The 27,824-nt window shown below is 39.3% G+C and overlaps 1 protein-coding gene across 1 annotated transcript; it reads left to right on the forward strand.

Annotated features, from left to right (window-relative positions):
* The first annotated feature begins 6,869 nt into the window (after positions 1–6,869).
* LOC133985472 (protein diaphanous homolog 1-like) lies at positions 6,870–27,822 on the forward strand. The gene is given in 18 exon segments (XM_062425111.1): positions 6,870–6,890; positions 7,685–7,852; positions 9,495–9,596; positions 10,605–10,738; positions 10,907–10,990; positions 11,078–11,141; positions 12,105–12,244; positions 12,460–12,565; positions 12,772–12,882; positions 13,115–13,232; positions 15,039–15,156; positions 18,047–18,162; positions 20,316–20,380; positions 22,085–22,264; positions 24,248–24,589; positions 24,591–24,809; positions 27,226–27,340; positions 27,478–27,822. Coding segments are annotated over 17 exon segments (2,385 nt in total). The 5' UTR covers positions 6,870–6,890; positions 7,685–7,702; the 3' UTR covers positions 27,699–27,822.
* Positions 27,823–27,824: the final 2 nt, after the last annotated feature.

A 27,824-nucleotide genomic window follows, 5' to 3' on the forward strand; every position in this document is an offset into this window, starting at 1 on the left:
TTACAACTCTAACGCCACAGGTTACACTTTACAAATAACAGAACACAGACATAATTGAGTGCAGTAACTCCACATTCATCTGGGCAGACAGGCCATTTGTTTTCTCTCTCTTTCTATAAATACCCCACGCAGTCATGAGACCAAAGTAGTTTCAAGCTCTATACAATGAATGTGTGGGACAAACGTTTTCATGTATGGGGAGAGCAGCACGACACACCACAAAAGTCCCTTGCTAATTACTGGCTGGAACATGTGATATATTTTAGTACTGGACAATGAATGTTTATGTGTGAACTGAACCTACAGGCAAGTCTGAGTCACAGTCAAAATCATCCAGATCTACTACACTAATTGACCAGGCTTGACACAAATTCCTGCCTGGCGATTACTGATAAGTGAATCATTTTAACAAAACAAATATTCATTATATATCGATTAATTTTAATATAGTGCTTCAGTGTTGCGGGGATAGTGTACCATCCATTGGCTGTAATCCTTGTTTGATTAAAAAAAATGGGAATGCCCCGAACTCTATTATTGACTGGCATCATGGTAGACCACAGATCAGTCTGTGCTGGCAGTACAGTTTTGTTATTTCATACTATTGTTGTAAACTCCTATTTAATTAATAGAAAGATGCTGTCTGCTAAATATATTTAGACCTACGGTAAAACAATAGAAGATAAAGCAGGATATAAGATTGACATAAAACAATAATGATAGTATGTTATTCACTTAATTGGTAAATGTAACACTAAGGTAAATGGTGAGGCATGTCACATCCTTGTCAGAAAAATCAGCCTTTTCCATATTGTGCAGCAATGCTATTAATTTAGTGTGTCTCAGTTTTGACAGAAATGTGAATGCTTCATTCATTTGCATGTAAAAGTGGCCACTCTGCTCTCTGCCAGTTTGCATTTACATAGTTTTCATTCTTGTTCTTATTTATATTTATCTCACTCTCAGGACCTACCTACTTAAATATGTGACAAGGACAGATAAGGACAGGTACGCACACATCAACAACACAATGTGATTGGCTTATTATTATCGCCGTCACAAGCCAGATGCATCTACTGATTTATGTTCTCCTCAGCTTTCTGGTCGTGGATACAGACAGAGAAGCGTGCGTGCGTGCGCGTGCGTGTGCGTGTGTGTGTGTGTGCATTGTAAAGAGCTTGGCATAGTGGCACTGCAGGGACTTCGTTCTCCTGGACAGAAAACTGTGAAGCAGTAATCATTGCATTGATCTTCATTTCTTACTTTTTAAAATTTGCCCTCTGGTGCAACTGTAAAATTCCTTTTGCAGTTTGAATTTTTGAGTGCACCTAATTTAAAGAAAAAGTGTTGTAGTAGTATTTACCAATGCATTTTTGGTTTCACTTTTATTTTCTGGACATACATAGCCGGCTTGCTAGCATTAGCTATCCTATCAGATAGGGATGAGCTGAATGAAGTAGAAGCTGCACACTTTCCAATCAGTTCTTGTTGCTTCACCATTCGTGAACCGATAATTCAAATTGAGAGCTCTGATCAGTTTATAGTCTTTTTCAATCTGTCCCAATTGTTAAGGTCACTGCAAGTTAGCCAGAGCCAGCTAGCCACCTGCAGTTCTCATATAGTACAACTATTGTGACTTAAGACAGCTAATGTTGCCAGCTATTATCAATGTTACTATTTACCTAAAAGTCACCTTTCTGTAACTGAATATATCACAGCCTCTTTGATAATTACTACAGGCTGCTTCAATCATATGTCCTGGACTGGAGGATGGAAAATATGCAGGAGGGACCTGTCAGGGATCAAAACGGTGAATTTGTGTGAAAAATAAGCGACTGTACTTGCATTTCTGTTCTTATGTTGCTGAACTGTCCGTCGTCTAGTCTCTCTCCCACTTTGTGTGTATCCAATAAAATAGTGCCACAGATTTCCCACCTGCTATCCTTAGACATGAATTTCAGACGCAGTTTCCTCTGACACAGTCAGTCTGCAGTCATAAATCATTTGCAATGTGTATATCTATGAATATACAATCCCTCCTAACATATTTTGTGTCTCTAAACAGGAATCCCTTAAAATACATATTGCATGAGACCAAATTTTTGACAAAGCCGCTTTTCTTCCATTTCACAGGTGCAAAACATCAGTGTGGCCCATTCCTGAAAATGTACACAGGGAAAATTGATTCTTAGATCTATCATGGTCGATTCTGCATCGATTTGCAAAAGTAAAAAATTGATGTTGCAAAATGTTATTTAATAACGTGATGTTGATGGAAAGAAAAAGGTGGAACTTAAATGCGAAGGCACTGCAACAACCTGACCGTCTACAGCGTGCACATGCTAGAGTTAATCTTCACAAAAGGCAGCGGTCCCAAGGTTTTTTTTTGGATTTAATGACTAAATAATTACCTTGAGAGATAAACGTGAAGTATATTGTGAAGTTTCTAACCCTAACACGTACTCACTGACAAACACACTGCAGCATTAAACAACGTAACTTAAACCAACTCTGAGGTGAAAAAAATTACTCAGTTTACATCATTTCACATCATTTTACATCAAGATGCGTCAATAATCAATATATTATCCTCTGAAATGAAGTCGTATCGTCAGGTTCCTAGAGATCAACACTGCTACTGTAGCACCTCAACAAGGGCAGCAAATCCATAGTAAATATCCTTTTTATTCTTGTTCTTTGGTACATGTCTATGTTAAAACATGGGCACTAGGTAAAAGTGGTTTACCTTGGTAAGATGTTGATAGCTTGATGTTCACGCAGACTATAGTACGAGCGGGCCTGTCAAATGCACCACTTCGTTTAATCAGTCACAATGGGCTGATTAGATGAATCAGCTCATTTAGATAACAGCCTGTGTTTGGGGAGCCGATGAAATGTCCCCAAATAGTGAAAAATGCCAATCACAATCCCAGAAGATGTCTTCAAATTGCCAACACTCCAAAAAACCAAAACTATTCAGTTTATGATACAGCAAACAAAACAAAAAACCATAATAAATAATAAACTGTTAATTGTCAAATGTGAGAATCTGGACCAATGGAAAGGATTCTTTCTTTATCAAAGTAATGTTGATGAATTTTCTCTTAAACCACTGTTTGATTAAATCAGTGTTCATTTACGGTGAGTATACGTATTATATCAATACTGATACTCTTATTGATACTCATGGGTCTTTTTTTATCACTGTAAAAAATAAAGTAATTAATTAATTTTGAAAAGGATCATAACTTGTTTATATAACAATATTATTTCTGGAGTAACAACAGCAATGTTGCATAGTGACAAAGTGTTTATAAAGTATCTCTCCTTAGGAACACATCTAAAATCTCAATAAAAGAAAATCCACTTTATCCAAATAGAGATGCAGCCATCAGTACACTGGTGTGATATTAAGCCAATGCTGACCCTATAAAGCAGGATAGTTATTGGCGTGATGTGACGATACACATTAAAAACAGTTTCTTTGAATCATAAAAATGTAGTATTTCTGCTTTTAGTCACGTTCATTTTTGTCAGGGTGGGTTTTTATTGCGTATACAGATATATAATTTTGGAAAATAAAATACTGTTATTTGACTTGAACTCTGTATCAGGAGAGAAAAAGTTGGAGGAGTGAATCCCGAAACATAAAACAGACAATAACAACAGACAGACAATAACAAGGCAATAACACACTGCATAATGTAGTAGTAACACAATGGCCTATTCTGTCTGAATATTTGACCGTTCAGATGCCATGACTAACATCTAACAATATGTCAATGGAGCTTTTGTTTTCTGTTGCAATGCTTAATAATGTAATACTTCCGTTCATTGCACTGAATTATTACATTATTTCATACACAATTTTGCTTTCATTGCCATATTGTGATTTACTTTGTGTTTATTAATATTTTAGTCTTGAATTCAGCCATATCACCCGACAATATACATAGCTAATTAGTACTTGGGTCATTATATGATTCTACTAATTCTTCAGTTGTTTCTGAATAACTTTCATGGGTCCATTCAGTTAAAAGTCATGGCTCCTACACTGTACTGAGTGCATGCTGGCATATTCTTAACTTGTGGGTTGAAAAAACGGAAGTAAACGGTTTGTTTAATTCAAGAGTGGGTTTTGTTGCTTCCTCCTCCGTCTACCTCTATCGCTTTATTACTGAGACACTTGTTCTCAGTTTCCCGTGTGATCACCCAGAATCCACTGTGCTTGTCAGCTTTGTATTTCCGTTTTGTGAGTCGAATAGCACCACATTTGTGTGTGTGTTTTGTGCCCTTGTGTGCATGGGGTTAGGGTCTGTTCTTTGAAGACAGCATTCCCTGTGATGAGAGGGACCTATTTCTCTCTATATTTCTTACTTCCTCTTCTCTACCTCTTATTCTCATGCTACACAAGAATATCCAATTAATTTGTCCACTTGTGACAGTTTTACTAAAGGGACATCCCACCATTACTGTAGTTGTACAAATGTTCCTTAACAAGGGCACAGAAAGACTTAATAACTTTACCACGGTTGTTATAAAATCTTCACAGTAAAGGTTTCTAAAAATACTTCCAAATTCCTTTCATTTGGTGTTTATTTTTCAGGGCAAGCTCTTAACATCATGTGGATTTTGGTTTAAATCCTAATTAAATACAATTTGAAAGCAGCAGGCCTTGTGATTGGGGGAAAAAAAGAAGAGAAACAAAATAGAAAAACTATTGGACCAAAAGCCTGCACACATTGCTTTCTCAGCGGCTGATTTCAGTGCAGCCTCTGTTCATTTAATTTCTTAACTGTGTTCAGTTTGTTGAGTGAAGGCTGTCGGTGGATTTACAAACACTCACTTATGTGGATCCAGGGAAGACTGATGAAAGGATAATTGATGGGCAGACTCTCAGGTCCTAAATTATTACTGTATAGCCTATACTGTGATGAGAGCAACGCATTGACAGTGCATGCATCAGTTGAAAGGCAAAACCTAGAGAAAGTTTGATAACCAACTTTTTTTGTTTTTGATACCACAGTATTGACTATCTGCCTCCAATAGATAGTTGAAGCCCTGATGTCACGTGCTAGCCTCTGTTCCTCTAGCTGCTGTAAATGCAATCTCTCATTGACCGTTTCATTCATCTGTCTTTCTTAGCGGGTTTACTCTCAGTATAGACACATTGGCATCAATTACAGCACTTGTTTGTCCAAGTTGAAATCTTTGTGATTTTAACAATGTACAGAACAAGTGGAGAACGATTACTTTACAAAACTAAGTCTTAACAGTGTTCTGTCAGCTTTTCCTCGCTTGGTATTTTTCTTGATGGGATCTTCTTGGAGTCTGATATGAGGTCGAGTTATATGAGTAACTAGACTTTTTGATTTGTTGTGTCTGTAGGGAATTTTTTATGGCACGTGTGAAGATCAAAATACATGAGTTATATAGGACATTAGTGTGCAAAACCAGCAAACATTTTAATTTAGAGCTGAGAGACAATGAGTAAAATCTGGATGACCAAGAGAAATGTCAGGGTCACAATCAGAGCCATAAATATGTGAATTACACTAAAATTGAAGAGGACAGCATGGAACATATTGAAGGTAGATACCGAAGTCACAAAGTATATTGCTGGGCAGATTGTGTCTCTTTAACTGTTGAAAAGGTATCATGATGTTGGTCACAATACTACATGAATTATTGAATGTGTGGATGAATTATTACTATAAACAGACTTTATGACACTTGCTAGCCTAGCAACATTACCAACCATCTTCCTCATACAATGTAATTATCACTTATTGTTATTGCACCATAGGTTTTGGCCTTGGTGCCCTACATTTTGACTGATGTCCTAATACATTTGTATTTTTCAAAGGCCAAAGTTGCATTGCCCTAAAAATGACGTAATTCCAGGCCTGGATTTTTTTCTACAAGCTGAGCCAAACCTAGAGATGCTCATAAACGTCTCATCCAGCTTTTTCTCATAACAAGAAAAGGAAAATATTTGTGAATATCACTGCATTTAGTCTGTTTGTGTGTCCCTAAATGGAAAAAAAATGATCTGATATATATCACATCAGTGGGTAGGATGTTTTTTTTTCTAGAGTAATCCTTCCTGGTTCCTTGTTGACATAGCAAACCACTGTTCATTGTACCATCTGCAGTCCTTTTACAAATACATGGAAAATGGCTTGACAGGTGAAAATTTAAAAAGTCGACACATTTGCAATCAAGAACAAAATGTTGATATTGTCCTATTTTAACTGATAAAATTCACTTTGAGAGAATTTGCATCCCTTCTCCTTTTGTGATGTAAATAATTGAATCAAAATGTAATATTATATATACCTCATGGAAGTTGCCAGGGCATGTGTTTACTTTAACAGTGGTACTGCTGACAATGGGTCTGCAATGGATACATTATTATGTATATCCTGACACCTAGTGGCCAAAACATACAAGTGCATATCAGGTGTAATGGTGCAACAATATATTTTTCTCTTCTGAAAATATATTGATACTTTTCTGCCTCACCTTTTACCTCTGATGACTGCTGATTTGTTACTAATAGGTCACACCTGTAATTACTGTCTTCTAGATGTCTTACTTTATAGATGTGTATGAATGATTTGACCTGAATTATAACATACATTTGTTTACAGTGTGTTCCCCTCTATCCTGCCGTGAATCTCCTGAGTTTCCTGTAATTGGACCTGCCATAATTGATTTCTGTCTAATAGATTCTTTCTTTTTCTTTCCCTTTCCCTCCATCTGCCTCCTTTCTTGTCACCACTTTTTCCCGCCGTGTTTTCTTTTTTTCTCCTTACCCTTTCGTGCCAATATTTTCCTTTTCATCTCTTCATCCTCTTTAGAAACTCAAACGGCTGATTCCTGACGAGGTAGGTTTGTTACTGCTTGTCACTGTCACCTATGTGCTTAACTCATCCATCTGTGTTTGTGGTCTTTGATCAAAACCAACTCACCATTATCCATTTAGTGCCATGTCACTGTCTGTCACTGTCACAAAAATCTAATCCACCATAACTCACATATTGTTAAGTAACTGTTTTGTTGTGTGCTGCACTCATGTTGGATGTGCATGCTTTGAAGATGCACACTGACAACATGAAATGCTTGGCATGTAAACTAGTGATACCTTCATGTGCCTGCAGTGACAGGAGAATGCAAAACTGGTACTTACTGACATATTATTATTCATGAATAATGAGGAAGGAACTCACTATTACAATATGTGCCAACATTACATGTACCTCCAAAGCTTATGTTCTTCAGTGCTTTTCATTTTGAAGTAAATTATATAAACATTCAGTGCAAGTATTGGCAATTTACACACTAAGTCACTCAAACCAGAGGGAAGGATATTCCCCCATTTGTTTGTTAAAGTCTTATGTTCTGCCCTTCCAAGTTTTAACTGCATGTTGACCCTAATCATCGTCTCACATTGTTGAAAGGTTTCTACTGTTATGTAAAGTATCTCAAAAATAAGAGAAATTACCTATTTCATTATTGTTTTATTATTTATCATTGGCAATATGACAGTAGGCCCATTCTCAGAGTGTGAGTTGATTAGGGATTGCTTCCTCATTTTGTGGCCTTACAGTGATGGTAATTTGTGCAGCTTTTCTTCCCGAACTCTTTCCTCTAACTTGTGTCGTGTTGCCTGCAAATCCAGTTTGAGCGTCTCACCAGCATGAGGAAGAAGGACAAGGAGAAGGAGAAGCCTGGGCCTATTCCAAGTCATCGTCACTCCTCAGCCGCCGCCTATGAAATGACTGGTCAGACTGCCATGCTGCATGACCACCCTGATGAATATGTCCTGGAACTCTTCGAACAGATGCTGGTGAGAGAGTTTGTGTTTATGTTGAGTGTATGAAAGACGAAACATTTGGGCAATGACCTACTCATTATCTGTCCTGAACGTCCATGACATCTGTGATTTATTCCACTCAAAAATAATGAACCTCTCAATGATTAAAGAACTTATGTGTAGAATTACCTCAATACTTTTTACAATTAATTTTGATTGTGTAATGTAATGTCATTGAAAAATGTGTTCCTATCTTGATACTTAAAATAGGTATGCTCTGGCAAAAAAGGTGTACAACTACCATTACCTTAAAGCATAGAGGACAAATCTCTTGAGAAACACAATCTGCATTGTTTGAAATCCAATATTGGAAGTTTTTCTAAGAAATGTAGATTCAATCCAGTGAATTTCCTCATTATCTTAACACATCAAAAGCACCAGTGAGCATCTGATAGTAATAATTATATATTAGCATTTCACTTAGGGCACACTCACACTAGGGCCAGTTGTTCCGTACCGTGCTGAAGCACGGATGTCCCCCCTCCCCTGTCCCCCGCTGGCCCGCACTCACATTACAGAGACCCAAGTGTACTCAAGCACGGTTGCCTCCGACACATTGCGCAAAAACATATAGACAGTTTACTCTCATAAAACATGCACAGGTGTGTGTTCGCGTGCTGTGCGCCGGTAAAACACAACACAGCCGATCAATTAACACAACGCATTATGATTAAAAAGTGCAAGCTTGTTCTTCTGAGTCATGCCTGTGTAGTATGCAGTACTAGATACTTGTGTAAAAAAGACTAGTAAAAGCAGACGTCCTGATTCAACTCTTTACGCCAGTAAAAGTAAGACTTAGTTTAATGACTTAGAAGTCGCCAAATGACTTACTTTAACGTATTTTGTTAGTTTATATAATGCAGATTTGTAAAATATTACTTTTATGAGGGTCACAGAGTCACAGACAATAAACTTACCATTTCATAATTGTGGTAGCAGCGGTGCAGCAGATGTAATGAAGTCCACGCAGCACGCTGGATGCAAACTAATATTAAGCCTATAGCCTATTCATTATAATGTCGATGGACATAAATTGAGTTCTTTTGCCTTAATAATGATTCAATAATACACAAAAAATGGTCGGATTGGGAACCCATATATGCATAATGTCTCCTCGTTGCATTTAGTGTTGCTTGAAATGACCAGGGCTCAGCTAGTGTTGCCTTTTTAAAAATTGGCTTCTTTTCCCGAGATTTAAAATGTCTTATTTTCGGGAAAAATATTCATCCCTAGTGCGCATGCGTGACCAAGTGTACCGTGCTCAGGCACACCTCTTCCAACCGTACCGTGCCTGGGAAGTGTACCGTACTCAAGCATACCATGCTTTTGGACTCACACTAGCCAAATAATCTGGATTTTAGGGGGCAAACGTGCTTATGCACGGTACGATTGCCTAGTGTGTGTACGCCCTTAGTGTTATATCTTCCTTGCTTCCAATTTAGGAGGTGCTAGTTTATTGACTAAATATAGTTATTTAAACATATCAATAGACATTGTATTTTAGACTGCAATTTCTGTTAAGTCTACAGAATTTTTATCATGCTGTCTCCTTGTATCCAAATACTTTGTTTATTCATCAACCCTACCACTCCCCACCCCCAATGTCTTTCTCTAGGTGGATATGAATCTGAACGAGCAGAAGCAGCAGCCTCTAAGGGACAAGGACATTATGATCAAACGAGAGATGGTCTCCCAGTACCTCCACACATCTAAAGCGGTTAGTACCTAAATAAATGTTGATAATACAGTGTGCTTAAATGAATTCACAGACAAGGCCCCATTTCCACCTGGTATTAACATGTGATGTGTAACTACCTTATCGTGGTGGAGGGGTTTGAGTGTCCCAATGACCCCAGGAGCTCCGTTGTCGGGGGCTTTATGCCCCTGGTAGGGTCACCCAAGGCAAACAGGTCCGGGGGGAGGGACCAGACAAAGCGTAGCTCACAAAAACCCCTTATGATGACTAATTTAAATGGAACCTCGTTTCCCCTGCCCGGACGCGGGTCACCGGGGCCCCCCCCTGGAGCCAGGCCTGGGGAGGGGGCTCGATGGCGAGCGCCTGGTGGCCGGGCCTGCACCCATGGGGCCCGGCCGGGCACAGCCCGAAGAGGCAACGTGGGACCCCAGGTTCAGGGCACGTCCCACCGGTAGGAGACCCCGGGGAAGACCCAGGACACGCTGGAGAGACTATGTCTCTCGGCTGGCCTGGGAATGCCTCGGGATCCCGGGAAGAGCTGGACGAAGTGGCTGGGGAGAGGGAAGTCTGGGTTTCCCTGCTTAGGCTGCTGCCCCCGCGACCCGACCCCGGATAAGCGGAAAGAAGATGGATGGATGGATGGATGGATGTAACAGGATACATTATTTGGATAATGACATCCATCTAACTCTGTAGTAGTCAGGTCAAAAATATTTAAAAAGTAGCAGGTTTAATATGATCAAATGTGTTGATGGTGAGTAGCTCAAAATATCTACATAACCAAACACAGCTAGTTGCTAGCACAGTCAATAGAACTGTAAAACAAACCCATTTAGAGAAAATGATACACACAGTACCATTAATTCAGAATTTCAAATTAGGCTTGACTGTTGCCCTTGGTCCCCTGCTGTAGTGCTTTCTTGTGGAAATAACACCAATTATAACCTGTGAGAGGATAAATATAAATGAAGAATGCAAACTGAATTTGTGTTTGTGTGCCCACTGTGTCTATTTGTTTTTGTTCATTAGGGCCAAGACCAGAAGATGAGCACCAGGTCAGCCATGAGCTACATCCAGGATTTAAAGTCAGAAACCCGAGATGCACAGCTGCTGCTGGAATGTCTAGAATCTCTACGAGTCTCTCTCAATAACAACCCTGTCAGGTAAAACACATGTGTACTTACACGCCGATTCAATGACAATAAACTGAAAAAGTAAAACCAAACACGTAAATACAGGAATGGCTTCAGAATAACTATCAAAATGTGAAAATGTAAAAAAAAGAAAAAGAAAAAAGAAAAGCACTAATAATGTGGTCTTGTCACTTCCAGTTGGGTGCAGAACTTTGGAGATGAGGGCCTGGCTCTGCTGTTGAACCTGCTTAGAAGACTACAAGAGGAGAAAGACGAGTACCCGTAAGACAGTTAAACCACAAAATAGGCAGCTGTGCATTTGAGCAATGTGTTTGTAATGTGTTTCGTTGTCTGTCTTCCTCCAACTAGAATGATGGGTGTGAAATGTCAACATGAGATCATTCGCTGTCTTAAAGCCTTTATGAATAACAAGGTAAGACCCTCTAGTCTTTCATTACTTCCATTCAATTACTTCCTGCATCAGTCACAAGTTCTTTGTTTTTTTTCTGGAGATATTTAAGTTTCATTGGTATTGTAGTTTTTAAAATAAAATGAACATACTTTAATAGAAGATTCATCAGAAAAGAATAGCATGTATTTCCAAGTAATAGAAGCAGTATTAGATAAATAATTGGGCCTTTTCTGTCCTGGTTGTAGTGGAGCAAGTCCTCCACTAGAGGGCATAGTGAAGTCACTGTGACCAACTTTGTTTCGTTCAGTACATTGAATGGAGTCACATTGAGACTTTGAGAATGTTTTGAATATTTAGTCTGATGTTGTGTCTAACCCTTGGTAGTCAGCATGAACCCCTTGAAAATATATCAGATGTCTGAAGTACTCATAATTGTTGTTGATGATACAGTGCTTATCAGAGACTACATCCTATCAGTATCATAAAAGCTACCAAGGTACAGGTACAGAAAAAGAAATTTTGAAAGAATCGGTATTAAAGAGGTAAAAGCCTATTTATCAGATAATTCAAATACTGTCTCACTCATAGATAAAACACAACACACATTGAAAATGTAAATCTGAAGAATGTAAAGGAAGTCACTATTAGGTTTATTAGTTACAGTTCAGTCTTGATCTCGTAATGAATGATGGCTGAGCAGTTCTTCTGCTTTTGCCTTAATGTAGCCCATGTACATAATATCAGCCGGTAGTATTAATGTGCACTATAGATAATGGCAGTGATTTGATTTGATAATGAATCTAAGGGGTTGTAAAAGTGAGAACTCTTGTTTCTAACATGGTCCCTGGTGAGAGTATGTTTTATTTGAATGAAGGAAGACTTGTTCTTGTGCTTAACAGCCCTGACATTCCCTGCTCTAGGAAAGGAGTTTTAAAAGACCTAATTTTGATTTCCCTCCTCCTTCCTCCTCTCTCTCCCCTTTAGTATGGTCTAAAATCCATGCTGGAGTCTGAAGACGGGATTCCTCTGCTGGTCAGAGCCATCAACCCAAGGGTGCCTCATATGATGGTGGATGCTGTCAAACTGCTCTCTGCCATCTGCATTTTGGAACACCCAGAGAACCTGTAAGCATTATTGACAGGTTGACACTGTTTGAACAGATGTAACTTATGGCTTTGGACAGCCAACTCTTCCCCACAGTTAATAAAGCAACATAATGTACTTTTTCTTTTTGTATACTATTTATTCATTACAAATGCTCCATTAATAATGTCATGTAATTGCATACAATAAAATGTGATATGAAGGGCATAACTGTCTTTATATCTGTGTTTCGCAGTCATGAGCGTGTTTTGGAGTCCATCACAGAGGAGGCGGAGAAAAAGGAGATTGAAAGGTTTCAGCCTCTTCTGTCTGGCATGAACAATCACAACATTGCTCTTAAGGTACACCCACACAGATGCACACACAACTTCAACATTATAAATCCCTGTGTGTGTTTTCGTTCGACACATGACTCCAAATTCATTGCTTTCGATAGGCAGCACTCCCTGATATATTCTGCAGTGTAAAAGACTAACTCAGATCACATTTGTCATCTAACCAATAAGTCTTAATTGTGAAGCTGACTTGATGATGTTTTTTTTGGCAGGGTGGCTGCATGCAGCTAATTAATGCCTTAATCAGCCGAGGAGAGGAGTTGGACTTCAGGGTCCATATTCGCTCTGAACTGCTAAGATTGGGACTCAGAGACCTGCTGACGGTACAGAAAACACTCTCTTGATCTCTCTGTCAAAGTGACTGTCCAACAAGACACATTTGCACAGCTTTACTCTTGATGCCTCGATCATGCTGACTGGCTAACACATTCATGCTGTAAAAAAAACGTTCTCTCAACTTTACAAACTAAAAAAATGTTTTGATTTTCATTCTTCCTGCGATTCTCCCCCTTGTATTTTCATTCCTCCGCCTGTACCCCATCCTTCTCCCTGCAGGAGGTGCGGAACATAGAAAACGAGGAGCTGAGGGTGCAACTCATGGTTTTTGATGAGCAGGCCGAAGATGACTCTGAGGACCTCAAAGCACGTCTCGATGACATTCGCATTGAGATGGAATATCCTTCTACTTGGCAAATTGTCCCTCAGTAGAAATAATCAGGGTCTATATTTTGACCTTCAAAATACAAAGATGATTAGTATGACAACATCTATACATCTGATGATGACATAACTTTGAATGTTTGAGAATGTGTTTTCATTGTTAAATTGCTTCGTTTGATGAGTGATAGAAAAAACCTTCACTTTCTGTGTTTTCCAGAAGAAGAAATGTGTATGACAGGCAGATGGCATATAGAATTATATTCACTTATTCTTTGCATTATAAAAATGAGTCTGAAATTTACACTTATATGATCAGCCTGACTACTGATCAGCCTGATCACTGTCTTCCATGACAGATGCTAAATTCATATTTTTATACTTAATAAACATAACCTTGCAGGTTCTAGGGACATTGTGGACTGTTTTACATTCAAATTGTATCTTTGCCAATCAGTATACTGCAAGCATCAGTTACTCATCTGTAGTGCTGTAAAGCAAAGAGCCAACTTCTGGTCAGCTTTGTGCTCTGGATTATCAGATTTTATTATAAATATACATAAGAGGCAGTCCAATAAGAGACACAAAAACAATAGAAACTACTTAATTGCTTATTTCTATTGTTATGTATATGGAAGTTTATGCTACTGCACTTTGGTATCAGTCTGAACACTTGCATATCTGACCACTTTCTGAAACCCTTGGGACAACTGGACCTGACTTGAGTGCATTTCATGCAGTTAAAGTCTATCCTAATAGAACCTGAATATCTATAATGGCTGACTTTAATTAGACACAGATACTGTCCAAATTTAAAGGGAAGGCTGCAAAAGACATTGTTTCTTGATGGGCATTTTGATATAATGAAATTTCATTTAACTGTAACAATGTACCTTTTAAATTACCCAGAAGGAATTTCACCAGCACCTGTACATTTTTCCTGCTGCTTTAACATGCAGTTATAGTTTTCAACACCAGGTGTCTCCTGGACTTCCTCCCTGCAGTATCTGCTGCTTGCACTTACAGATGGGTGACAAATTAAGGGAAAAACCTGAATAAATGATTGGAGAAACCTAATGAATGCAGATTATTCCATGAAGGTGCACTGCATGGTACAGTTAAGTACAGTTAAGTAATTAACATCCAATCGTGCGCTGAGGAATGTATAACAATGCTGAGCAGGCTCAGGTGATCCTGATTTTTGTATCAAGATGTCAAGAGGGAAAGATCTAAGTGACTTTGAAAGAGGGTTCATTGTTGGAGAATGGATTGCAGGAGCTTCAGTCACAAAGACTACTCAGCTGGCTGGTGTTTCAATAAGAACAGTGACTAAAGTGACATCTGCATTCAGATGTATTGTAAAGACATCATTAAACACCTATGGGAGACAGCGCTCAATGCCACCATCATCAAAACACCAAATGAGGGAATATCTTTAGGAAGAATGGTGTTCATTCCTCCAGTAAAGTTCAGAGACTGTAGAATAAAGGAAAAGGTACATAGAAGGTGTTCTGGCAGCACGTGGTGCCCCAACACCTTACTGAGACACATTATGTTTTTCCTTTAATTTGTCACTCGTCTGTTAAAGCACAGAGAAAATGTAAGAACGTTTGAAGACATAAACATGCTTGTCAGATAGAACTGATTTTGTCCTCATATTTTATCAGCATTTATGACATGTACTACAGGCCTAGCTTTTGTCTTTAAACTTCTGTTGTAAAGTATGCAGCAAACAGTGATTATTGAAAATGTATTAGAATTTAATATTTGTTTTGAGCTCTTGCTTCATTGTGTAAATTGAGCCTTAACTGGTTTTCCTTCAATGATGTGAAGGAGGTGTTTGAGATACTAGTCAACACAGCCAAGGACTCCAAGGCTGAAGGCTACTTTCTGTCCCTGATGCAGCACCTCCTGCTGATTCGTAATGATTATTTGGCCAGGTAGTGCACATACACACTCACACATATCAACACTCTCTCAGTCATACTCCAACCCACAAACATGAGGACACATATTTGTATATTATAGTTGAAATGATGATATAATCTTGTTTGTAAGAGACTAGATATTGTATTATCAGGTATTTATTTATTACTACTGTTCTATCATTATGATGGAGTGATATAATTGTCTGTAGTGGGCAGACACTGTATGGATAAAGTCAGATCTGAACTCTTAATTGGTCGCCCATGGCTGATTTTAGAATTGGGCTGCATTTCATGTGCAGTTTAAGCAGCTGCTGTAACAAGATCTTTAATACTCTGTGGTGAGCTTGTTAATGAAATTGCATTAGTATTTTACATGTTGCGGTGAAATGGTCGACTTGACTGAGACTGCTGTGATATTAAGTTGAACTTCACAGTACAATAGACAGATCATAGTTTTAAATTAAATGAAAAATATAATGAATGCATCAGTTTGATCATAATATCACTTCAGACTTTACTTAACTAGCAACACACCCAGAGTCTGTGATTTTTTTTACACAAGATATAGGCAGGCATATAATAAATCACAATAAAGAGAAAAGCTACATGTAGCGAGAATGTAAAGATGGTGGAGTATTTTATGGAATTTAAATTATGAGGCAGAAATCCTTATTACAGAAGTAAATAGGCTGCTTGACTACTAAAATGTTTCACTTTTCTTGCCTAGAACCAGTAATTAATCAATCAGTCAATCAATCTTTATTTATATAGCACCAATTCACAACAAAAGTCATCTCATTTCAATATTGTTACAATATCGATGAGAGTAATATCAAAAAAATAATAATTGATTTTGTCAATCAACCGTCAATTTGATGGTCATATGGCCATATCATATACACACAGGATGTGTATAACTACCACTAGCAATTTGTTTTACAGTGCCTATGCATTCCTATAAATTATGCTAAAATAACCAAGACCAAAGGAGAACTTAAGAAAGAGTAGTTTCCCCTCTCTTTTCATTCACACCTCTCTCCCCTCAGCCCTTTCTCCATTTACTGTTTGTTTTCTAGAGCACTATTCCAAAGCTGTGAAATTAATACATGCAAAGAAGTCCAATTCCATTTTAATAGAAATGAGCGCCATCACCTCTTATCACCAGCAATATGCTAATGTCTCTGCCTGTGTCTTTCAAAGCTCTTCGGGGTTTAGCTGTGGAAACAGCGGACAAAGGAAGAGAGAAGGATTAAATGACAAGACGGGTAGCATAATATTGAGGACAAGGCAAGAGTTGTCCAGCATATGTATATGCACATTTGCATACACGTCATTTCTCACTCAATACAAACGGAGGAATGCCTTGCTTAACTTGATATCACAGAAAGCATGCAAAACACACATAAATGTGCAGACATGCACATGTGTGGGTTGAGTTAGTTGTGTTGGTCCAGTGTTTTTTTGATTGTATCAGAAAGGCAGGAAATTGTGGTTATTTTAAACACTGGGTTTGTGAAGTAAATGGTTTGGATGGAAGAGGCAGTTCTGGCCCAATCAAATAGCTCCAGCTGAAGACATATACATTCCCCTCCCTCTGTTCTATCTTTCCTTCTCTCCTATCCTCCTTTCTCCATCCAGGTGAGATGGTGGAACACAATAGAGTTGGTCTGTAATAGACTCCACAGACAGACAGGAAGTGAGGGTAGGAGGGAGAGCTTGTAGAGTGGCAAAAAATACAGATTGGTAATTACACAGATGAAAAGAAATGGGAGGTGGAGGGTGAGACAATAATGAATAAGAAATTGAGACTTGAGGTAAATTGCTAGGTAGAGAGTGAGGGAAAGGCGTACAGCGTATGGGAGGCTTAGCATTTGTGTGGGAAAGAATGAAAGAGTACCTGCTGCTTCACTGTTTTTTCCTTCTTGGCCTCCACTGCGTTTCAATCTCGAATGGAAATGGAGACCTAGTAATTTGCTAGAATACTTAACTGTCGACATTCAAAACGTGAATGTGAATACTCAGTAGTGTAAATATTGCATAGACTGTACAGAGATTAATAGATGACGTTTAAAAATATAGTATCTTTATATGTATTTTTTATTGAGAATGTCTACAGCTATAGTCCTACACCACTTTCCTTTCTCTACCTGAAGTCATAATTCTGTGTTTTAAGAGTATTGGAAAGTGTAATATTAAATTTGCAGACATACTTAAATGTATCTCCCTTTAAATCAGTTTTCCAAAATGACACTAGATGTCTCTCTCGCTCCACGGATAAATTTAAGCTTTAGGGAAAAAAAACAAAAAACCTTGAAGCATACTGAAGGAGTGGAATAAGTGTTAGACAAAGGCAGAGTGACTAAGAAAGACAGGGGAGGGGGGAGACAGAATAAATAAAGTATTGAGTTTGACTCTGGCAGCATCTAATGGGGTCAGGGAATAGGACACCTCCAAAATTGAGTGTCTATGTGAAATTGGCTTGATCAGACATAAGGTGCTGGACATACACCAACACACTCTTACGAGTTGCACACAATCAATCTTTGTGACAAGAAACTCAAACTGTCGTGCTCACACAGACAGCCAATCTTAGTTGCAGACAAAGACAAAGTGACAAAGCATGTGTGTTCACACATTCGTCTGAACAAATGCAGCTCCTTGCTCTCTGTCAATCCCATCCTCTGCTCACAGATTTCTTGTAATGCAGACTAGCCAGTGTTGTCAAACATTAATTAATTGATAATTGTCACTGTGGACACAGTATGCAAAGTATGTTGCAGAGAGTTTATTGTTACCCTTCTTCCATCCTTCTCTCATAATCTTCCCCTGATCTCTCTCCATTTCTTTCTCTCTCTCTTGTAATGAATCTGTCTGTAAATCTGTCACTCCCTCCTTCCCACAGGCCTCAGTACTACAAGTTGATAGACGAGTGTATCGCTCAGATTGTGCTTCACAAGAATGGGGCAGACCCAGACTTCAAGTGCCGTAACCTCAACCTCAACATTGAAGGCTTAATAGGTGAGACACATAGGGAAATGTTTTCCCATTTATCTCTCTTACTATAAACACTGTATGTTTGTGCTGCAGTGATTAAATTGACTTGAAAATTAGCTGGGTTGGTGGGCATTTAGGGCAAGGGTTACAGTGTATATATATGCATATACACTCAAGCATGAAAGAAGAAATTGTCACAAAATTCACAGAAAGAAAACAGTGCTGCCCAGTGCACCTGTTCAAATTTAAACTATATTTCACTTTTGAACTTCTTCACTCCAATCAATGACACACTTTGTGTGTTGCTGCCAGTGGTGTTATCCCTGTGCTGTGCTATTTCATTTTAATTTGGTCATGGGTGTATATCTGTGTGTGCAGCAGCCCAAAAACACCACAGGATGGAGCCAGAGAGGGAGTGTGTATCCGTGTGGGCTTAGCTGTGCTACAGGTTTTACACTGATAGGTTGATGGTATAAAATGAACTTTATCAAAGCGATTAAAGCTTTATCAAAGTTGGCAATCCCAGAGTCTGCTTTCACAATATAGCAGGTGAGATGTATTTGTCCCCTCCCAATGTTTGATCCCTGACACAAGTTCCTGAGAGCAGGGCACAGAATTCCTACCAGGTGTAGAAGTGCCTTGATCATGCTTACTGATACGGACCCAAACTAACACCCAGACGTTTCTATGGCTAAGAAAGTATTGTGGTAACCACTAACTCATGTCATTTCCTGTCACTCTATTGAATACACACATGAAATGGTAACATTTTGGTGCCGACTGCTATATATGCATGTGGATTTGATGAACCTGAGTGACAGTTCTACATGTTGATTAGAAAACACCTGCGGACTATAGTAAACTAAACCAGAGCAGAGTGAAGGTGCAGGCCATGTCTCAAGAGTTCAATACTCCCTTATGGCAGGTCTCCGTTGCTCACCGCAGGAGGCTCTAATTGCACTGCTTCTAAATGCGTCCTGACACACACACAGGCTGGCTGGCCTCCTTTAAGGCTGCCAGAGTTATTATCGGTGGAAAGCAGCCCAATTCTGCCCTGCATGCATTATTTAGTGTTTTTCTTTGAACTCTGAAATTCAGCACAGTTTTTTCCCCCACATTCTGTCTCCCTTAGTGCTCTCTATTCGAAGTTTGTCCCATTTTGCCTCACCACCATGACAGAAGAACCCCTCTCCCCTCCATTACACATCCAATAACCATGTAAACTCATACACAAATGCACACTCTGAAATTATATGTGGCTTTGCACATTATTGTGAAGTTCTTTTATCCGGTAAAACCTTCTCTTTCACAAAATAGATTTCTCATTTTGCTCTGCCTTACTTACTGGTTTATCTAGATATACAGAATCTTTCATAATTCCAACTCCTTTTATCCAATAGCCATATTTTCATTGCAACTGAAGACTTACACTTTATCTCTTCATGATCTGTATGCTTCACTTTCTATATGTTTATGTAATATCTTCATTTTCAGTTTTAGCAATTCACAGTCCTTCTTTCTCTGCTTTCTTATCTGTTTGATCCCCCTCCTGGGCATCATGATTAGCTGTCTTTGATCTAGTGACTTTGTGGCATTCATCTTCATGCTAATTAGCTCTTTTACTGCACATGCTTGGTAAGCCCTTGGGCACTGAACCACCTGTAGATCGTGCAATTAGGCTGTAAAAGTACCCTGTTGGTCAGTATGTGTCCTTCTCACCCCTTCCTCTGCCAAGCAGAACCACTGATAATGGATTATTTTCAGACTGTTATGGTATTTCTTTTATTTTTGAATTCTTTTTGAAATAGTGTATAATGTAGACTGGAAAAAGGAAAGTCAGTGTGCCCACACCTGTCACACATACACATAGTCACACAAAGGTATATGTGTTGGAGACTTAAAATATAATGATGTGTAGAAGCAGAATGCAACAGATAGCTTCTATTGTATTGAAATGCCTCCACAATCATCTCACGGATCTTGACTTTGAGAGGTGTGACAAGGGAAATATAGGGAGACAATTGGACACTGGTTCAGTGTTCGCATCTGTTTGTAAATGTATGCGTGTACACAGCAGGCGCCAGACTGAAGGGTGCGATGTCTTAATGGCTAGATGTGTGCCGGTGCGTTGTCTGAAACCCTTATCTTATCCTCCATCTCTTTCTCTTCATTCCCAGACAACATGGTGGACCAGACCAAGGTGCAAAAAAGTGAAGTCAAAGCCACTGAGCTGGAGAAGAAGGTGAAATACACACAAATGTGTTCACATTGAAAATTATAAAGGCACACCCACAACAACAGCATGCCATACATGCTGGCATAGTTACATGTCCGCCGAGAAGCATACAGCAATTACAATTATATATGCACAAAAGAAAATGATTTTTTTTTTTTTAAATGTTTAATTCTGTGCGACCAGTGTCTGGCTGACATGAGATGACAAATGAGAAAAAAAGAGGAACAGAGGGTGACTAGGAAAATGAGCGTACACATGTCTGACAGCCACCCAAGAGACAAATACTCTTAAAGGCTAGCAAAAAACACACCAAATACACAAACATTCACACAAGTGGGTAAACGCCTTGATTGCAGTGTTCTGCCACCCTGATGTTTCTGTCCCAGTGACAGGATAATTGCAAAGAGGGAGCTGAAACTAGCCTTCAGGCAGACTCACATAAGGACACACATTCACACGTGGGATCATATCCATTGAACGCACGTACATACACACAAGCGTACATTACATGTACACGCTTAGATTCATTTTCGTTGACCACACAGACATCATGGTGCTAGTTGTGGATGATGGGGTAATTGCAGGCAGTCTCTTTGGCAGGAATTAGGGATGAGGCTGTCAGGACGTTGACAGCGAGAGTAAAGGATCTGCTGTCTGCAAATTAAACAGCCATGTGTGTCTGTATGCTCATGTGTTCATCTATTAAAATACTCTTACCCTGTTTCTCAAGTTTCCTTAAAGAAAAATCCTTGAAAATGTCTGAAAGTGAGATAATTAAAAATTGGGGGTAAAATGTTTCCCTATCTCTTCTTTTTTATGGCCATGAAGGCTTTTAAATGGAAGTGAGAAGTGAGCTCATACAAGTGCATTGAAGCATCCTAACTCAATAATTGACACTAATTTGCAGTGTAAATTATACAATGAAACTGAAAGCACTAGATGGCATGAAATAGCTTCTACAGGTCTTTGAGATATAGAAAACTGCTGCAGCTTCAAGAGGGAGGCTAAAAGCTTGTTCACAGTCTTTGCTTCCACATTTCATGGGATAATCTTAGTGTTGTTGTAGGTTTAGGATTGATATTTTCTTTGTTGTTTTCAAAATTATATCCTTCTGTAGGTGAATTGTTTATAAATAATTTGACCTTTGAGGGCTTTGAGATCAGTCTCTGTCCCGTGCTGCTGCCCATTCTGAATTGTCAGCAAAACTGTATCTATAATTGAAGAATTTTACACTTCCTTTATTATATAAAGAATGCTTTCTTGCTACAAAATCCTGAAAAGGGGATCATGTTTTTTCTGCTAGTTTAGTCTCACATTACATTTGTCAAGCACAAAATAAAATAGATTATTATTAATCAGTAATTCATGTTTTTTATATTTTATTTGTAGGGTCTAAAATATAAACATGTCTTTCATGTGGCATCACTATGATATAACTGCAGGTATTGTTTGATTTAAAGTAATGACATTTTATCTGCAAACTCTGTCTGTATATCCTATCAATAAGCTAAATATTCTTAACACAGAAAAACCTGGAACACCACCCTTACATTAATGGAGCTGAATCTGTACAGTTTGGTTTCTTTGATTAGGCCCTTTGAGTTTGACCACCACATAATATAAACATCAGCAAAAAGTCTACTTTTTAGTTTTCACAATGTTCTAACTCTTATGTCTGTCCCTCTTTGTGCCTCTTAACATATGCATTAGCTGGATGCAGAGTTGACAGCGCGCCATGAGTTGCAGGTGGAGCTGAAGAAACTGGAGAGTGACTATGAGCAGAAGCTGCAGGAGCTGAGCCAAGAAAAGGAACAGCTGGCCTCTTCTAAGCAGGAGCGGGAAAACGAGAACCAGGGACTACAACAACAGCTTAGCACTCTGCAACAGCAGGTACACACAAACACTTACCCACCTGTCTGTGTGTGGTTCAGTGCCGTTTTATTTCAGAAAACTCAAAATATAACCAGAATTTTTTTGCACCTTTTTAGTATATTGATGTATGTAAAAGTGAGTTGAATCCATTATCACACTTCCAGAAATCTTTGAGTCAAGTTGATCAAACAATCCATTTATTCAATCACTGCTTCACACTATGGTCAATATAAGAGAACCAAATCATTAGAACATAATTAAATAAAGATCGACTCAGATAAGCTTTGTTTAATGGCCTGGAAACACACACTTACAAAACAGAAACTTATATTAAGCTGCAAGAAGTAAACTATTTTGGGGCTTAGAGAAATTTGATATTGCACAAGTCTAAACACCAAAAGTTGTCCAACATATATGAACACCCACACAAATACAGAATCCCCCTGGCCTTTAAATGATTTACCCAACTGCTAGCATGGGATGAAAAGAAGGGGGGGGGGGACGGGGGACTAAAAAGATTGTGAAAAGAAGCCAAATCCTTAAGAGATAAAGGAACTCGATGAAAACATGGAAAGTGGGGGAACGGGAGTATAAAAAGTGACTAAAGGGAGAAGAAAGAAGAAAAGGAAAGGATGCAGAAGGGACAGAAACATTTTTTAAGGCCAAGATACAAACATAGGTTGTGCATGTGTGCGTGTGTGTGTGTGTGTGTGTGTGTGTGTGCTAGTGTGTCTACACACATACAGTAGGGAGGCAAAGATTAAGATTGTTTACCTGTCAGTGTCCTGCTGCCACACCAGCTGGACTGTACCTCATAGTGACACCCAAACACAAACACACCAAGTGACCCAGAACCATCTTCCTCTGTGTATGTGTGCTCATAGCCACATGAAGACGTTTGTGTGTTTGTGAGAGAGGGAGGGAGGGAGGGAGGGAGTGAGTGTCTGTCTGTCAGTTAGGGAACCATACAGTTTCCAAAATGAGCTTTATCCAAACTGGCTGATGCCAGCAGAGTCATCTTCTCACCAAGCAAAAGCCCAAACACACATACACATATACACACAGACTTCAAACGCACTGACATGCACATATGCACACACAGTTTTCCAAAGCATCAACACTATCAGCAGCCAGGCATCAAACAGGCTTCTCATACTTAGATGGCTCACTTTCTCTGTGTTTGAGGCACTGCCCATCGAAGATTTCCTCACATGTAGAGATCTCTCATTGTCCCTCTGTGTGATGCTGTGCCCAACTCTTCATCTGCTGCCGCACTAAGAAAGCTTGCCTCGGAGGCCCTTTATGCCTGTTACTGTCTTCTTTTCAGAGTTTGATGAAACAACGCATTTGCTTTGCTTCATACAGACACTTTTTTACACACGTACTGAATATGCAGATCATTTGCACTTTATACATACAGTTAATTCATTTCACTATTACATGTATTTAAACTCAGAGATAGTATATTCCCATTCAAACTCCGATCTTAGCCCAGGATTAGCTGACACATTTTTAATGATTTGGTCTATTTTCTCAAGCATTGTCGCCTCACTGATATAAATAGTGAAATCAATATTTCAATGTTGAAATAAAAAATATATATCATACTATCTCCTAATTTAGAAGTTTGTCCTACTCTTGAAAATTTTTTAATTCCTCTGTGGACTTAATTCCCCCTACTATGTTTTTCTCTGTGCGCCCTGTGCTTCATTCTCTCCCCATTTCTCCCAAAACTCAATCCTGCCCAAGCTTTAATCCCCTCTCTGTCACTTTTCCCCCTCTTTTGTTCTGCCTTTTTTCTCTCAAATCTAATCACTCTGTTGGCAATGCTGTTTATTGGAAATGGAGGAAATTGCCAAATCTGTACAAAAATAATGTGAATTTGTGGAATAAACAATATACAGTTAATAATATAGTGAATTACTGCACATGGTTTGAAAATATACAGTCCAGTTTTAGATTGAGCAGTATTTATTATAACATGCTGTCCCTTCCCTGCAGATTGAAAAGCTGTCTAAAGATCTGGAAGAAGCCAAGACCAAAGTCATCACAGTTACTGTTCCTGTGCCAACACCTGGCGTGGCCCCTCCACCACCACCACCACCTCCTATGCCTGGCCAGAATGCTGGTGTGGCCCTTCCACCCCCACCTCCACCCTTACCAGGCCATGCATGCATGACCTTGCCCCCGCCGCCTCCTCCTTTACCGGGACAGGCCAATATTCCTCCTCCTCCTCCTCCGCCTCCTTTACCAGGCATGCCAGGACCTCCACCGCCTCCGCCCCTACCAGGCATGCCAGGACCTCCACCGCCTCCGCCCCTACCTGGCATGCCAGGACCGCCACCCCCCTCCACCCTTACCTGGGATGGGACCTCCACCACCACCACCTCTGCCTGGGTGCCCTGGTATTCCTCCTCCACCACCTGGCCCAGGCATGCCTCCACCTCCACCATTTGGCATGGGAGGCTGGGGTGCACCTGCACCACCACAGCTGCCTTTTGGCCTCCAGCCTAAGAAAGAATACAAGCCAGAGGTCCAGCTGAAAAGAGCCAACTGGAGCAAGGTTAGTCCTGAGATAAAACTGCCAATATATTACCAGTATTCAAAGAGCTATCATAGTTACTTACTTACTTACTTACTAATTAGTTATATGTCTGGTGATGTAAAAATAAAAAATGTTATTTTCCTGCAGTGCTTATTCACATTTATGGCCTACATTAATCAATTTATGGAATTTTACTTAACTAACCATTTGCCTTTTTGGAAGAAAACACATATTGATTATTTGCTTTAATGATGAATAGCCTATATCTCATTAGGTCATCTTACAATTTATGCCACTGGTATTTCATTTATTAGGCCCAGGTCATCTCTAGAAATGTTCTAACTTGCATATAAAAAACTACTATCAATTAAAGTAAGCTGTGTTTGCTTATTTTTCTGATAAGCTATAATGTAATAACCCTTTCCATTAATGGATCTAATCTGCAAGTGTCAATTTTTGAATTTGTCTTGATGCCCAAATTATGATATTGTTGAAAATGTGGCAATTGTCAGCTGATGTCAGCTGACTGTATTTCAGCTCCTGGGGCATTATGCTTGAGTCACATTAGGGAGGGATTTTATAGTGAATAATTCCAATGTAATTCCAAGTTTCTGTGTTTTACAATACAATTAGAAATAGCTAGGGAGTTAGGGAGTGCTTTGTGTGTGCAGGAGTGTGAAATAAATGTGAGATGGAGCTTTAGCAGTGACAGGGTACCCGTCAATCCTTAAAAAGTCTTGAATAATGTCAGAAAATTTAAGGTGAGAAAATATCATAAAAAGTCATATTTTTAATTAGGGTAGGTCTTAAATTTTACTGCGATGCCTAGTTTGGTGTTTTTTTGGTGTTTACAGATTTAATGGACTGTTAAAGTGAATGAACATTTGAGAACTTCTGAGCAAGTTAACGTGTGTCTAAATGGGGAGAACCTGTGAGAACAACCACACAGTTCATTACATTTGCCATTGATTTCACTATTTGATGTGACCTTACATATGACTATATGGAGATGCAAAAATATCCCCATTAATATTGTCAAGCTGATTTCAAACATAAAGCCCAGCAATTTCAAATTTTGTTTGTCACGGTCTTAAAAAGCATTACATTTGATTTCCAAAAGGGACTCTGAGTCGAATTCTGACCTAAAGTGACGCTCATGCACACGTGTATCTCATGACTATGTGATTCATGTTCTTCTCCTCCTCTCATCTGTGATGGTTAAAACATCAAAACGGCCCTCTGTCTTTCTTTAGCCTAAAGCTACTGTTTAATGGCTTCAGCAGACTTCATCAGCATTTAGCTAAGCTCTCTCTCTCTCTCTCTCTCTCTCTCTCTCTCTCTCTCTCTCTCTCTCTCTCTCTCTCTGGCTGGTGAGAGTTTTTGACGAGGATGTCACAGAAATTGCTTTTTAATAAGCCTTCTTCTTTTAACTGCGCCACTGAAAGATAATTAAATTGCAGCTAGAAAGGACAGTATTCTTTTGTAATTTAAATTAACTTTTTTTTCTGGCTTGGTCTCATCCTCCTTTTGGCGTGCTCTCTTGCTTTCTTTCTTTCTTGCTCCTTTAGCTCATCCCCATATCACATTTCCTTTCCCTACACTCTGTCTTTTCTACCCAACGCCCCTTCCCTGAGGCTTTGTCCATAATGAAAGCCTGATATCTGTAAATTTACTACCACTGCGTTCTCACTCGCTCTCTGTTTCACTTTTTCTCTTTCTCTTTTCTCTTGATTAAAACACTTGGAAAGTGAAGGCAAAGCATACAAAGTTAATTGTGACTTGTGACCAGAATAGAGACACTGAGACAAAGGCAGGGATACAGAAAGGGGACCCAAGTAAAAATGAAGAAAGAAAGAGGGGGAGAAATAAAGTAGAACCCTCTGTCTTGCATTTGTGTATTTGAAGCTCTGAAGCCCAGGCTGCTTTGTGGTAGAGACAATGTGCAAAGATTAGAGAAAATTACTTGTTTCCTCCTCTTCCTCTTTGTGCCTTCCTTCCTTCCTTCATCCTCCTCTCCTCCTTATACTACCATTCTCTTGCCTCTTCGTTTTACAGCCTCACTGTTTCTTTTGTTCTGTCCCCTTCTTTATCTGCTCATCTCATTGTTTGCCAGGTGCATGGATGACCATTTTTGAAAGTGCAGTCGATTTGATGATGTGTTTCTCTAGCAGATAAAAAAATACTCTTTGTTCCCCCTCTCTCTCTCTCTCTCTCTCTCTCTCTCTCTCTCTCTCTCTCTCTCTCTCTCTCTCTCTCTCTCTCTCTCTCTCTCTCTCTCTCTCTCTCTCTCTCTCTCTCTCTCTCTCTCTCTCTCTCTCTCTCTCTCTCTCTCCCTCTCTCTCTCTCTCTCTCTCTCTCTCTCACTCTCTCTCTCTCTCTTTCTCTCTCTCTCTCTCTCTCTCTTTCTCTTGTTGCACATTCTTTTCTTTTTTAGATCGGACCTGAAGACCTCTCTGAGAAGAGTTTCTGGACCAAGGCAAAAGAGGACAAATATGAAAACAATGAGCTCTTTGCCAAACTCACCTTGACCTTCTCCTCACAGACAAAGAGTGAGTGTGTGGCTTGTGTATCTTTACTATGTGCTGTTATCATTTGTGTTTCACAGTAATGAGCAATGTCTTTCTCTGCTTCTCTCCTCTCTCTCCCTGACTCCATGTCCATTTCCCTCTTGTTCTGCCTCCATCAGCTAGTAAAGGTAAGAATGTCACACATACACACATCCATTTAATTCTTTTTTCACAGGTCTTCTCAAGCCTTTCTCACCCTTCTTTTCCTCCATTTGGAGGGCACACCGCACATTTACATTATTCAGCAACACTGTGTCAAAACAGCATCTCACACAAGTTCATGAATAAACCACCCACACCTGTGTCTGCGTATGTGTTCATCTTCTCAATGTGCCCATGACTTGCTGTGCAGAGATCTCACTACCAGATTAGATGAATTGGGACTTGGGGACAGAGGGAAAGATGGACAAAAGGAGGAGTGTTGAGGGAGGTATAAGGAGAAGGTCACTGATGTCCTTTGACTAGC

Source organism: Scomber scombrus, chromosome 9 (genome assembly GCF_963691925.1).
Source record: "Scomber scombrus chromosome 9, fScoSco1.1, whole genome shotgun sequence".
Classification (NCBI taxonomy): Eukaryota; Metazoa; Chordata; class Actinopteri; order Scombriformes; family Scombridae; genus Scomber; species Scomber scombrus.